Source organism: Bolinopsis microptera, chromosome 8 (genome assembly GCF_026151205.1).
Source record: "Bolinopsis microptera isolate Bmic1 chromosome 8, MBARI_Bmic_1.0, whole genome shotgun sequence".
Taxonomy (NCBI): Eukaryota; Metazoa; Ctenophora; class Tentaculata; order Lobata; family Bolinopsidae; genus Bolinopsis; species Bolinopsis microptera.
The window spans coordinates 9,911,768-9,926,810 of NC_087079.1; the positions used below are offsets into that span (position 1 = coordinate 9,911,768).

Sequence of the window (15,043 nt, forward strand, 5' to 3'; positions counted from 1 at the left end):
AGGTTGTGTCAAGTTTGTCAGGTTAGTCTCCTCTCAGTTGATGTAGAGCTTTGGGTTTGGACCAAGTTTCTGGCAGCTTATCCGTTGTCACCGTGGGGATCTAGTTGTGTGCTTCATTTGTAATTTGTATGAGTGGTTCTGTGGTGTTAACTTATTTGGTAAATATGATCTGATTTCATGATTGAGAAGGTCTTCTTGAGAATTTATAGTTATGATATTTCCTTAATAGACAACAAACAATCCCAGGAAACACTAGTCTTCCAAAATGTATGGGTTCATCTTCAACGCCATCAAGTTAGGGTTCTACAGCGACTTTGAGAAGAGGTCATGGTACATCATCTGCACAGGGGCGTCAGTTCCTGAGGACTATGACGATTACATCGACTATGAAGACCAACTTTTTCTAGAGCTTGCTGTTGGTGAGATATTGGGAACTTTAAAATTAATATTGGTGGGTATGCACTATGCAGGGCCATAAAATGGCCATACGATCGTATTTTATGCAGGGTATTGCTAACCGTCTGCAATATTGATGTCACTAACCAAGGATATCAGCCATTCCGTGAGATATCTGTATTTTTTGTGAATGATGTTATTTTCTACTCAGGAGTCAGTAAGCATGTAAAAAAAGATGTGAATGAAGTGGTTGCTCTGTTTGGGGAATGGTTCATCAAAGTCACTATTAAAGAATGGAACATGAAAGTAATTTGTCTTTAAATTTTAAATTTTACCCGCTCAAATTATCATTGCAGAACACATTTCAGAAATTCATACGTTATTGCTTTATTAATTAGTGCTCGATGATTTCCCGGATCAAAATTATATGCAACCAGAAGTCTTTGGATTTGATATATTCTCTCGTGAAAATCAGATTAGAAATTTAACAAAACAGTTATTATCTAACTCCTGAGTTTTAATCAATGTCATCTTCAGCTTCTCGGTCGAACCCCTGGAGACTTTTTCCGTTCCTGGAATGATTTCTTTGACTACAAGTCATACGAATATGCAGGTCAACTTTTCAACTCGTCGTTCATTCAAACATTTAGTTTTAAGAGTTAAAAATTTTATTTATCACATTTACAGAATATATTATTATATATCTTTTGTTTAAAACATTGTACAGTAAAACCACGATTTACCGCAAACCCCGATTTACCGCGGCCATCTTCTTTCCCCCAAATAAAGCTCAACAATCAACATGTATAAATATGTATAATGTCAACAAACAAAACCCAGATTTACCGCGGACGCGGATGTTTCTTATCCCCCAAACTATGCGGTAAATCGGGATTCGGGGTATGACTGTATATTTATTAACATAATTCCCTTTTTTTGAGAAGTGGCTGTAGCATTTTATCATACAGGTCTGATGTACGAGTCCTACACAGTCAGTCAGGAAGACGACCAAGGATTTGACCTGGCTATGAGATGCTGGGCTCCTAACATGGCCTTCTTTGGACTGGGTTAGATTTAAACATACGAGCTCTTTTGCTTTCATTACATTTCACAGATTTTATATCTTTAAGCCATACATTTTTGTTTGATCAGCTTTCCTCTCCGATCAGGATTAATCAAGTTCATTTTGAAGAACCTCTATCAAGTTCCAGAAGATGACATCCAGATCGTAGCCGAACCTCAGCAAATAGATGGGTATATATTCCAGACAAACTTCCGTCTCCAGTTTGACAATTCCCGGTTCTACGATAACCCGGACGACGAGGATGCTTCTGAGAGGGAAATGGATGAGATAATGCCTCTGACGTCACTTAGTATTCTTAATCTGTTCCCTTTCTTCATATACTTTGACAGGTAGGCTTCGCAAGAACCATCACAATTCCATTACATCATCATTTCGTTCCAGATCATCAGAATTACAGAAATTAAGAAAAAAGAAATACGAATTAACGATTTGATAAAAATCTAACAAAGTGTGATACCTCCCTCCAGGTTTAACGAAATCCACTCTGTGGGCAGCACCTTGGACCAGATCATGCCCAAATTGGTCCGCTCCAAACTCAACAAAAACTTTGCTCTGCGCAAACCAAGGTACATGCAGACGAAGCTATTGGTGCTCTTGACTTCTTATCTTAACTATAAAGTTATACCTAAATAAGTGCATTTTCCACCTTCTATCCGCCATGCCCGAAAGATGACAGTTGTTTGCACTAATTCATGTATTTTTCCAGCAACAAGCTACAGGGTATCAACTGATTTCAGTATAAATATTAGTGCCATGATTTCAGATATGGTACGATGACTTGGAACTACATTCGGAGTAATACTCACATGGTGTTTGAGTTGTGTAGTAAGGGAAGCGAGGGGGTCACTCAACTAATGAAGAACGAAGAGACAGAGATTGATCTGCACTTCCGCTTACAGGTGACCTGTTGTGTTGTTGATGTTTTGTAGTTGTGTTCTTGTTGTATTATTGTTGAGTTCTTGTTGAGTTCTTCCTGTAATCTTGTTGTGCTCACTTGATTTTTTATAATGTAAAATCACGGTAATTGCGTTTCATCTAAGCTTAGTTGCTTCATTCTAAACTGATATTTAATCAGATGCCTTAGGTAAGTAAAACTAAAATCAAATTCGTATTCAGGGTCAGATACTAGTGTTTGAAGAGACTGGTGATGCCATCTTCCTTTGTTCCCCACGTTTGGAGTCCATGTCGGCATGCAAGTCGGTGTTCCTAGGGGATCTGGAAGCTCACGACAATACTAAAAACCAACTAGTCTCCTCCTCACTTAGGTAGGAGTATTTTAACCAATCAGAGAGCTCAGAGCTGTATCATGATAGTCACGTGACACAAATAAACCAATCTAGTCAAGTGAAACTTTTGCACCACTTTATCTAAACAACCTCAGTTGTTTTTGGATTGGGCCTGCTATCGAAATCATAATTTAATATCTATCATTCGACCTAATTGATTACAAATCACTTGGTGATGAGGTAATGTCCCCAGGCTGCATTTGATCCGACGTCTGCTAGACGAGGAGCGGGAACAGAGCATGGTCCAGAGCCAATACCTCTCCGTCCTTAACACCGAGATGAGAATAACTGAGGGCCTCATTAAACAGATCATGCCGAAAGATGTTGCTCTGCAGGTTCGGTTATTTTTTATCTTATTCTACTTAGCAGATTCCGGCAAGAGGAGGACATTTTTACCAATATAGAAACAGTTTCACGAGGATTCTTCATATTCATTATTCATGTTGATATAAATATTTATGAGCGGAAATTCAAAACCTTTAACTGGAACCTTTAATTTAATTAAAAAATATTTGATAGATTAGGGAAGGGACCCCGTTTGTTAACACCTGTGAAGAGTATAGTGAAGCAACAGTTCTCTTTAGTGACCTGGTCGGGTTTACTGAAATTTGCAGTGGTCTCTCTCCTATGCAGGTTTGCATATTTTTACCTTGTATGTTATAGTTGAGGCCCTATTCAACTCAAACAACCCGACATATTTGGGTACTTTGTCAGTGATCATGATTTTATAACGATTTAAGATTTGAGCTACTCGTATGATCAGACTTCTAAGTTGACTAAAATAGATGGTCGAAACACGAATGTCGTTCAAAGCTTTCATCCGCTTCGAATCTTCCTAAATTGCCGTGTTCTGAAAGAATCTTAATACTCTACTTACCTCGTCAAATAACCAAGGTGGCAGGCTTGCTGAACAGGATGTACATGACATTTGACACGCTCACAGATGCCAACCCTAACGTCTACAAGGTAATGATAAATCACTCTGTGAAATATTCGAGGAACTATATTTATAGCGGGAATTTGTTTCGAGAGATTAAAATGTCGTAAATAACAACTGGGAACGTCAAATAAAGAGTATATTGCAATCGCCATGATCCTAACACTATCTTGGAAGTTCTAATTTTGGCGAGAAGTTATCGGGCTTGATTCACTGACCTCCGGGGTACTGAAGCTCGAGGTCGTCAGAGCCGAAATTCCGGACACACAGAGTACTGTGTTCTAGGGTTGAATGTGTTTCTACATATCAAACCATGAAACTGAACTATTAATATTTGTAGGTTGAAACAATTGGTGATGCGTACATGTTAGTAAGCGGCTTACCGGACCGCACGGAGCACCATGCCAAGCATGCTGCTGACATTGCCATGGATATGGTTCAGGCAATCCAGAAAGTCAAGATAACTTTCCTTAAAGAACCCCTAACAGTCAAACTAGGAATGCACTCTGGAGCAGTTGTCGCAGGTATAAAAACTAATTATTCAGGAGTCTCTTAGGATTTTTCCAGTATTCGACTGGATGTTTTTCAATGAAATTCGTGAAGAAGGGTCAACTCGGTGACCAACAAAATGTTAGCAATCTTTAAATCCAGCTACAGCAACACAATATACTGAATATTATGCGTTGGCATTTCTATAAACACATTCTATTACTCCAGGAGTTGTAGGTTGGAAGGTTCCAAGGTATTGTTTGTTCGGTGACACAGTAAACACAGCCTCGAGAATGGAAACCGCGAGTGAGGCCCTTAAAATACACATCAGTGACTCAACTAACGAGCATCTCAAGCGATACGGTTTGTCATGAAAGCAATTCATTAATTCATAGAAAATAATTTTGTATTTTTGTACTGAAACGAATCTTTTTCCATAACAGTCTAAGTTTATACAGCTATATAATATATATATAAGAAGCTTGCTTTCGGTATCATTTTTGCAACAAGCTGCTTGGCAAAAGCGAGCACTCCCCCGGTAGCACTTTCACAGAAGCACAACTCCCTGCAGGAAACTACATTACCCGTCAGCGAGGCTGGCATTCCCACAAAGGCAAGGGCCAGTTACCCACGTATTGGCTGTGCGGTCAGGGGGACAACATCCTACCCTCCTACACACAGACGGAGATGATGGAGGAGGAAGCGAAGAAACAGGTCAACCAGGTTCTGGAACAGGTACGTGGGATTGATCATCGGAATCATGAGCTACTAACATAAACTAGACATGATGACTTCGGCAATTTAAACAGTTTTCAGTTTTCCGAGGGTTTAATTTGCCATGCATGGCAGGGTTCAAAGATTTGTCTAAAAATTCCATTCAAATTTCTAGCAAGATGGTTTCCAGAGCATATGAATTAAATCACAAATGTTGATACATTTTCTCTTTGGTTAAGGAATAATTCTTTCTCAAACTTGAGTATCATTAATAAAAATCTTCTAGGTGAACGAAGGAGCTCAACTAAGTGCGGAAGTTCTAAACCAGTTGGGTAACAACCCAGCGATGCAACGACAGATAAATCCACTGCAGAAAGTGGCTGAACTAGTGGCGGATGGCAAAGTAGACGCCAATAAGAACTTAAAACAAAACTACCTAAAAGATAAACCCAAGTTCCATATTCGAAACATCAGTACAGTATGCACAATTATATGAATTTAGAGCTTATCATTTAACCAGAGACAGCAATGAGTCATGTAGTTATCAGTTATACTTATCCGAACAATGGGGGTAAAATTAGAGATGGTAAAAAAATAATACAATACTTTATAAGCGTAATTTTTATTTTTATTTCTTATATATACGATCACCCAACTATCAAAATATGTAATAGTAATATCATTATCAATCACAAATTGAGTTAATTGTAGTAGTAATTACAAAATCATTTCATATTTATGATACTGGTACGTGCATATTTTGTATTGTTATACTTATTGGTTGCAAATGTTGTAATAGTAATACTACAGTAATACCTATTTACAACGTGCACCCCTACGTTTTTAACCAAAATAAAACCAAATAAAATTCGCATTATTTCGGTGCGTGTCCGCGTCGCGTCAAAGCGCAAAGTTTGATTTGGGGGTCACGTGCTGCATAAGTTTATTTTTAGCGTTGCATAAATGCATATGTTGCGCAAGTTGTTAAAACTAAAAGTAATTTTCGTTCTGAATTAATTTGTAGGGAGTAAAATAGTCAAATGGGAAGTGCAGTGGCTCCCGCAGAAACTTTTACGGTTTACAATTACCGGGCCTAGAAAATGCACTCCACAGCTAGCTCTGTCATGTATGTGTAATGTGACAATTGACATGTAAGTGTATATTATGTAAATGTCCTGGCCCCACCGGCATCAGCCATCAGTATTTATTACAAGTCTCTGCACTTGCAGTGAATATTCTCTAAATTGAAGCAGTGTTTACGCTGTTTACGCTAAGCTCAGCTAGTGAGATTGGAGATCGTGCGCGGCAGATCTAGTTGCTAGTGTCTACAATGTCAACGTGTGACTATATATATAGTTTAAATTTACACATATTGCATATGACGAGGCAATTACTTTGTACCTTTTTGCTTTTGGTACCAAATTTAACAATGTTAGCAAAAAAATTTTAATTAAAAAAATATTTTTTTGGAATTGCGCCGGTTAGCGGACGCTAAATTTCCATCAACCGTAGGGATCTCCGTGTCTTTTACAATTTATTATTACAATTAACGATCGTTTCATACAATTACATGCTACATGAAGAGGTCTCCTCCTAGTCGTTGGAGTGGCCTGCATCACACACATCTCTTCTACGGCGTAACATGTTCCAGGTTCCTCCATTCCACTCGCTATTTACTTTTAGAGACAACTGTTTTACTGCATCTCTGCTGATGTTATCGACACCTGTAAATTCAGCCGCATCCTCGAGTACACAGGCCATCCAGCCTTTGCGGGGTCGACCTCTCAGTCTCTTTCAATAGTTTGGTTTCCAATCCATATCCAGTAAGAAATAAGGAAACCGCGTCTCTGGCATTCTGACAACATGTCCGTACCACCTTGTCCTTAGTCTAGCCGCACCGTTAATTGACGATGTCAATAATTCATGGCAGCTCGGCGCGGCACAGTAGCGCATCTCGCCGATCTAGCCATTATGTCGCTGTGAGAAGCCTCATTGAGTGCGCGGCGCGGCACAGTAACGCATCGCGCTACAAGCCGCACCGATGAAAGTTTCGATAGACTTAATTCCAGCACGCCTGAGAACTTTTTCATTGGAGACACGGGAAGAACCACTTTATTTTCAAGATTCTTCTCAGGGAGGTCAGATGGAAGACCTCAAACCGTTTCATTTGCTTCTTTGTTGTGTTCCAGACTTCAGCTCCATATAACAGAATGGTAATATCAGCATCCTTGTAGATACGGATCTTGGTGGGCGTTGGTGGAATTTGGGTTTTGTAAAACCTTTAAAAACCAAAGTCACGTGAAATTTTTGGGCGACAGAGGCACATATTAGGTGCGGTAAAAAATAAAAGAAATTATGCGGTACCGCACCCGACTATAAAGGTAAAATGTGCGGTAAGGTGCGGTAAATTTTTACCAATTATGCGGCAAATTTGCGACGATTTTTTCGAAATTTGTGCGGGAATTGTGCGGTTTTCTTTTGCATTTTCTGAAGGACTTTGGAAATTCTAAACGTATAACCGCCGCTCTTATCAAAAATAGGTCTGTTTATGTATTACTGAGGGTGTAGATCTTTACTAATAAGACCATAAGACCATGATTGAACCTATATTGAGATTCAGTTATCTGAGAACAATGACTTGATCTGGTAGAGATCAGGAGACAGTTATTTGAAGACGCCTCTTGATAGAGTCGATCACTCGATCAGATCCCATGCGTTATCGCAAATATGTGACACGCTTGATCGTCAGTACTTGTAAACCATTTGATCCAAGATCCATTAAAGCCCACTATAAAGCCAACGCTACAACGAATATATAGAGCTCATTACCCGATAAAAAGGGCTGCAGGTATGATCGAAGTACGGTAACGACAAGGGTTCCATAACGGCCTGGGTCACGGTCCCGAAAGGGCCTGGGTCACGGTCCCGAAAGGGCTTGGGTCACGGTCCCGAAAGGGCCTGGGTAACGGTCCCGAAAGGGCCTGGGTCATGGTCCCGAAAGGGCCTGGGTCACGTGGTAACCGGGTCACGTGGCCTAGGCATGAGTTCCAAAAGGGCCTGGGTCACGGTCCCGAAAGGGCCTGGGTCAGGGTCCCGAAAGGGCCTGGGTCACGTGGTAACTGGGTCACGTGGCCTATAGGTATGAGTTCCAAAAGGGCAGCTGGGTCACGGTCCCGAAAGGGCCTGAGTCACGGTCCTAAAAGGGCCTGAGTCTCGGTCCTAAAAGTGCCCGACTTTTAACATATTTTGGTTTTTACACTCAAAAATCTTAACGCGAAAATTTCAAAATTATGCGAAATTTAGCGGAAAATGCAAGATTATGCGTAAATATTCAGAAAATTACAAAATGTGCGGAAGTATGCGGAAAACAATAAATTATGCGGAAATGTGCGGAAAACAGTAAATTGTGCGATCCCGCACCCATGGCCCATCGCACCTAATATGTGCCTCTGTTGGGCGAGCGAATTTATTAGTAAGAGCCGGTAAAAATATCAAATTATGGTTCTTTATTCATCATTCTTGGGGCGCTACGGAGCATGACAAAATGAAGGAGTTGCCATATTGTCAATTATTCAATTAATTTTAAAAGTTAAATTGTAAATGACTGGACATACACCGTTATTGCGCCTGTGTAATGATATGCAGTTAAAAGTATAAAAAACAAAAGCCATGTCAAGGAATGGTTCTTTACAAGTTTATATATAATTTGTTAGATTAAATAAAATGGTAGTCGTGAAATCCGAAGTAGGTAATGTAACTTATAATAACATTTATGGTCCATTTTTGGAGGACTTCACCGATTCGACGCGCCGCGCAAACTAGCATTCTTGCTTCGTCGATCGTTGCTCTGCTTCGCAGAACAACGATCTCGATGTATTCAAGCTTGTATTCAAGCTTCATGATCATATTTGCATGAATCGTTCAATTTTAGTCGTTGAACACCAACTTATATTATTATTTTATTACGTTGTTGGTTGTGACCCCCACGGTCGTTTCACTATTATATTATATATGGTGTATTGTCCCGCTCCTACTAAATCGCTCGCCCAAATTTTAAGAAAATTCTTGTGAAAAGGCCCTTTGGGCATGAAAGTAAACTAGATCGGTGTATTTTTGGACGCTGATTCCGAATCACCCCCCATGACGTAGGGTTAAAATGCTTCCCTGGAGAGTTATGGGCAAAAAACCGTTTTGGTCACGTGACATGCTAGTAAAATACAAATTCGATTGTTTAGGGCCCGGGTTAGAGTTAGGGTTGTGGTAAGGGTTATGGTCAGCTTCGGGGTTATGGTTAGGGTTAGGGTTGGGATTAGGGTTTATGTAAAACCGTTTTGTACGGTGTTAAGGACGTAGGTAGTAGCTGAGAAGTCAAGTTGGTCCCAAGTGATGCCGTTCATTTGTAATTCATGTGTTAAATATGTGGATTAAAATGGTAAATGAACCATGTAAATTTGCAAATATTCTTCGTAACATAAGGTTTCATAAAGATGAATTAGGTGTTAACTTATATGATTAAGATGAATTAAGTGATCATTTATATGATTAAGATCTGATAGGAGAGATCTGCAGAGCACTGCAGCCATTGGTCAGAAAGGCCATTTAGTGTTATTAGAATTATTTATAACGAAATTATTGGATTAACAGAGTTATTGAATTCGTCAATTAGTGGAACGGTATTTTAACCAGCTTTAAAAACCGGGATTTGTATCAATAACCTGTTGTAATAACCTGTTTGTTGCTACCTGGATAACGCGCTATACCGCCTCATCCACAACTCCCCTTCCACGGAACACTCTAGGACTACAAAAGGATGGAAGACAAGTTTATCACTGCCTTTTTCTTCTGCCATCGCTCTTCTTCAGCAACTCCGGCCCGGGGTGGTTTAGTGTGCTGTCTCTCTCTCCCATGTCACTAGTCCATTAAGAAGGTTGGTAGCCCTTGTTTTAATCATTGACCTTATTGTTTGTATCCTTAAAGATCGTTTTAATTTAGTGAGGTTAGAATTAAGTTCATTGATCCAAAAGCCTTAGTATATTATGCGACTAAAATACTTATCCTTTCATCCCCACCAGAAGTCACCAGAACATTGCAATTGGTTCCCGTCACTTCCGTAAATTCCAGCTAAGCTAGGAAGTTTGTTGCTCGAGGTATTGTTCTATTATTATGTAACCCATTCATTAGATGTTGTTCATTGCAATGTTATTCCCAAATTATTGTTTCACATTGTTCGTAATACTAAGGTCATTCCCGATTGGTTATTAATTAGTCCCTAATAGTTTATCATTTCCTAGGTAATATTGTGGGTGAGCCCTATCCTAACCTGCCTGCTTGTCCCAACCTTAGCACCACCTACCTTATTATCTCGTAAGTCATTGAGCATTAATTGATACGTTCTACATATTTCGTATTCTACAGAATACTCTATTTAACTTTATCTTGTTTAATTTTATCCTAGTTAGTATATTATTGTCATTAATTAATCTGTCACTTGCTTTAATTTGTCCCTTTTCAGGACAAACCCCTCCCGCGGATTGTGCCTCGTTCCCAGCCGTTATAAAGAATGTAGGACTAGGAGAGAACGAGGTCAATCACGGTCAGTCAATTATAGATTTAATTTACATTGTGTATTCAATTATTGGTTATCGTTGTATTTACGTATTGTTTTATTATATGTTGATTTATCCAACCTAACGTGTCATTAGATTCTTAATTAATTATATGTCCCCTTTACGTCCTCTTACCAATTCCATTTCGCAGTGATCCTAGAAGCGACCTGTGATCCTAGAAGCTATCTGTCCATCGTCCAGAGAGAGAGAGTCAGCCAGCCCCGTTATAAATACACACTGCAGTTCCCATTGATCACCCAGCTACCCAACTGATTTAGGGTAACGGACTTTACCATGAGATTGAACACTTATTTTATGTACTATTGGATTGGTCTTGCATTATTTTACAATCCATATTCCCTTGTTTTAATTGGTTATCTTCCAGATATAAATTCATCTAAAAGTTCGAAGTTAAAACTCTAGACATAAATTAACCTAAAAGTTCAAAGTCCATAGTTATACATAAATTATTGTCATAATCTACACTTGTACACATGAGAGTTTGGGTTTTAACTGTGCCCTGAGTGAGTCTCAAGCCGGGAGGTATTCCATAATATCGGAACTTGAATTTCCATACTCTAGTTAAAAGGAGCCCATTATACGTAGTTAAATTAATAATTCCAATTTAATGAAATATAATACATAAATAATCTCTAGTAGTCATGGGAATTTGGAGCAGTAATTAGGCCGTTAAGTAAAGTTGTCGTGCTGAAACCCGAGTACGCATCTTAACATACGGCTGAGCTGCAAAACCATAAAAACCAAAGTCACGTAAAAATTTTGGGCGAGCGATTTAGTAAGAGCCGTATTGTCCTGACGATACAGGGGAGCCGCGCACGAAGTGCGCGGCGGGTCATACAGCGTATGACAAGCCCAACGGCGCTACGTTGATGACAAAAGTCTGCTCCTTCGTAATATAGACCACTTTCCTATAATTATGTGTATATGACGCGTCTGTTATGCTGCGCGTGACGCTAGTCATGTGTTAAGTGAAGTTCCTCCTTCACAAAGTTATTTTCCGCAATTTTCTGGATTGATTTATTATTGAATGATAGGATTGGTGACCATGCCTTTATATTCACCTTCACGTCAATTCCTACCGAAAACAGTACTGAAAAACTTAAACATGTTCGCTACTATGATTATTCAAGTTCCAAACTTACTAATTTTGTTAATGAACTCGAGGTGAAGGTGAATGACTTGACTCCCTCGGTAAACTTCAATGAGTTCTTGGACTGCTTCAATGAAACACTTGATAAACACTGTAAGCTTGATGTACCAAAAGTTACCAAAAGGACTCCCAAACTCAACCCGTGGATTACCGATGGAATCATTGTCTCAGTTGAAAGAAAACATGAACTCTGTAGAGACTGGTCAAGCACTGTAACAAATAGAAACCCTGAGGGTAATGTACTGCTCTATCAAGTCTTCAGTGACTACCGAAGAATGCTTAAAAGTATTATCAAGGTCGCCAAACGATCGTACTACTGCAATGAAATCCATAAAAATATAGAAAACAGCAAAAAAACGTGGCAGATAATCAATGAGCTCAGGGGCAAGAAAAAGAAGCAAACTAAGCCTCCCTTTATCATAAACAACGAACGAATCATGAATCGTAGAGTCATAGCCAATGGATTCAACTCTTACTTTGTTTCTATTGCCCCTAAGCTCAATGAAACACTTAGTAGCAGTGAGGCCTCTGGTTTACCAATTCTCCCTATAAAAACATTCTATGATTTCCTTGGAAAGACTAATGAAAAATCGATTATGTTAGAAGACTGTACACCTTATGAGATAACGGAAATAATAAAAGGATTTGAAAATGGAAAAGCAAGTGATATTCCTGTTAGTGTAATCAAAAGATCATCTCACGTAATTACACCGATCCTTAGTCGATACATCAACATCTTAATGTGTAATGGCACGTTCCCCGACGTTCTAAAGACTGGTAGAATAACTCCTGTACTTAAGAAGGGAAACCCTGAAGAGATAGAAAACTACCGCCCAATCTCTACTCTCTCTATATTTGGTAAAATCTTTGAAAAGATCATTTACTCAAGAATATATTCGTTTGCTAGCTCACAGGGTATAATATCTAAAACACAATTTGGCTTCAGGCAGTCACACTCTACTTCACATGCAGTTAATCACTCAGTAAACCTTATAACTGAATCTCTAAAACTTAAGCATCATGTCTTAGGCATATTCATAGACCTTAGCAAAGCTTTTGATACAATAGATCATGGTACATTACTTGTCAAATTACAGGGCTATGGGATACGTGGGGTGGCAAATGATCTTATAAAAAGTTACTTAACAAATAGATCACAATATACTGAAGTTGTTGGTGAGAAATCTGACGCCTTGAAAATACAGTTTGGAGTCCCTCAGGGTTCGATTCTTGGACCTCTCTTATTTCTCCTATATATTAATGATATCGCCAACAGCTCCAGTTTGGGATCATTTGTCACCTTCGCTGATGACACCAATATATTTGTGACTGGGAAATCTAAAAAGGAGGCATATATGCGTGGTAATTCTCTTTTAGCTAGTTTATATTCCTACATGCGAGCAAACAAACTCCATGTCAACTTGTCTAAATGCTGTTTCATTCACTTTAAACCAGCATCGTCCTCCCAGACTGACAATAATTCTGAATATACTCTAACCATTGATAACTTTCCAATAAAACAAGTTGCATCCCTCCATGAAAATTTCACCTGCTCAAGTAGGAAACCCACCCTTATACTAAGCCAAGCAGACCCCCCTGACAACTTCAATAGCAGAACGACTCGTATTTGGAACGTAATTGTGCCTAAGCTTGGTATACGTGACTACTGTCTAAGTGTGGCCTGCCTGAAGTCTAGGATGAAGCAATCACTGCTCGTCAACCAGCATAATTATGCATAACCATGCTGATCTTGATTGGACAAACAAAGATTTCGAATGCTCTAATCTAAATTTTGACATTAAGTCTACCCTAGGGTCCACACATCCAAAATGATTATCTTGAAATTGAAAATTAGCTGGGTGTGCATTTTCCTTTGTCTTACTAACGTGTGTGAGCGCAGTGTAGTGAGAAAGTGTTTTTAACAGATTTATTATTAGACTTAGGATTATGATTTTTAATATATTACATTGATATAAGATTTATTTTTGATAGGTACTTTTAATAAAGTTGATGAATTTCCCTCCCTATTAAAATTTTAAACCCATTTAGTGAAAATTGATAAACGAAGATCTAGATATTGATACATATTATAACCAACATTGCTTATATTCTGCCTTGTAAACAAAGAGCAAATCTTCTTAATGCCTTCTTCCTGTCCTAAAACTAAAACTTCATCCTATTAAAGTAAAGGCCAGTTGTTACCACAAGCTATTATACCGTCCCTCTCAAAAACATGCCTCAGCCTCCATAAAAAACAATTTTAGTTTTCAGTCCTTCTAGTTTCCAAAAATCTACCGAGCTAGTGTTCTGGTGTGCACAAAAGCCCCTAAGCCCGTGCATTCCTTGCCCCGCTAGCTGCCAGTCCTTGACAAACTTCCAATAGCAAAGATCAACTAGTCATTTACAAATTGAGCACTATACAATTTTAATTGTTTTAAATATTTGACTTTGTAAAATGAGCTAAAACATTGATTTATTAGTTTCATTGATTTATTAGTTTCATTGATTGATGCGCTGCACTACATTGCAATTGGTCAAATAAATCGTCAATTTTTACCATACACGAATCCCACTCATTTATAAAAAACATAGTATGCAAATAAGTTGCACTTTTTTCCAGTCACAGTTTTCACTCAAAATAATTAATGGTACAAGTACATCGTAGGGAAAATTGATTGTGCGTGGTTTAACCGCGGCGAAATTCTTGTTGACCTGGCACTTAGCTTCTTAATTGTGGTCAGTTATCATCTCAGAGACACTATCTACGATTACAGTGCATATGAGTGGTCCCATACGTACCTCCAGATGTTGTAAAGACAAGTGGGACAAAGGACCCTTTCTCTGACTGAAGTAAATTCTCCTGTAAGGCTAAAAACATCTAAAAGAAGCAATTCTCAAGCAGGTAGACAACTACACAGAAGACTGGAAACACAGCAAAGGAGTGAAAACCGAAATAACGACCGAACAGAATCTCTTCTATCTACAAAAACAAGCAGTAATACGCCAGGAGCTTGAGTCAATACCACTGGCAAAGTTGATGTTCCAACTAGCTGCGGAGAAAGGGGCAAGTGCTTGGTTAACAGCACTACCTTTAAAAGAGTATGGATATCTGATGAATAAACAACAGTTCTCAGACGCAATAGCACTCAGATATAACCTAAACTTAAAGGATAGCCCTAAGACATGTACGTGTGGCCAGTAATACTCGGCAAACCATGCGCTCATCTGCAAACTCTGTGGGTATGTGTCACTGCGGCACAACTCGTTGAGAGACACCTTTGCAGAACTAATGAGAACTGTGAAATGCAAGGATGTGCAGACTGAGCCAGTTCTTCTTCCAGTTGATGGCCTAGAGTTACC

At 39.0% G+C, this 15,043-nt stretch overlaps 1 protein-coding gene and 1 long non-coding RNA gene across 2 annotated transcripts; both read left to right on the top strand.

Annotated features, from left to right (window-relative positions):
• Nucleotides 1-265: 265 nt before the first annotated feature.
• Nucleotides 266-5,402, top strand: LOC134820144 (soluble guanylate cyclase 88E-like). The gene is made up of 15 exons (XM_063830366.1): nt 266-419; nt 608-702; nt 934-1,009; nt 1,365-1,463; nt 1,566-1,809; nt 1,948-2,046; nt 2,244-2,379; nt 2,597-2,745; nt 2,960-3,101; nt 3,286-3,399; nt 3,661-3,732; nt 4,044-4,227; nt 4,421-4,555; nt 4,764-4,927; nt 5,193-5,402. Exons 1-15 carry the CDS (start codon nt 266-268, stop codon nt 5,400-5,402), a joined length of 2,073 nt encoding a protein of 690 aa, XP_063686436.1.
• Nucleotides 5,403-9,685: 4,283 nt separating this feature from the next.
• LOC134820090 (uncharacterized) lies at nt 9,686-10,499 on the top strand. The gene is made up of 4 exons (XR_010160851.1): nt 9,686-9,833; nt 9,979-10,053; nt 10,198-10,270; nt 10,419-10,499. It is a non-coding gene; the product is annotated as an uncharacterized LOC134820090 (long non-coding RNA).
• Nucleotides 10,500-15,043: the final 4,544 nt, after the last annotated feature.

What these genes read in the sequence shown, in the direction of transcription:
- LOC134820144 (XM_063830366.1), top strand. Translation starts at nt 266, where the DNA reads ATGTATGGGTTCATCTTCAACGCCATCAAGTTAGGGTTCTACAGCGAC. An exon ending in ATCTGCACTTCCGCTTACAG is followed by an intron (nt 2,380 to 2,596) that starts GTGACCTGTTGT and finishes ATTCGTATTCAG; the next exon opens with GGTCAGATACTAGTGTTTGA. An exon ending in CCAACCCTAACGTCTACAAG is followed by an intron (nt 3,733 to 4,043) that starts GTAATGATAAAT and finishes TAATATTTGTAG; the next exon opens with GTTGAAACAATTGGTGATGC.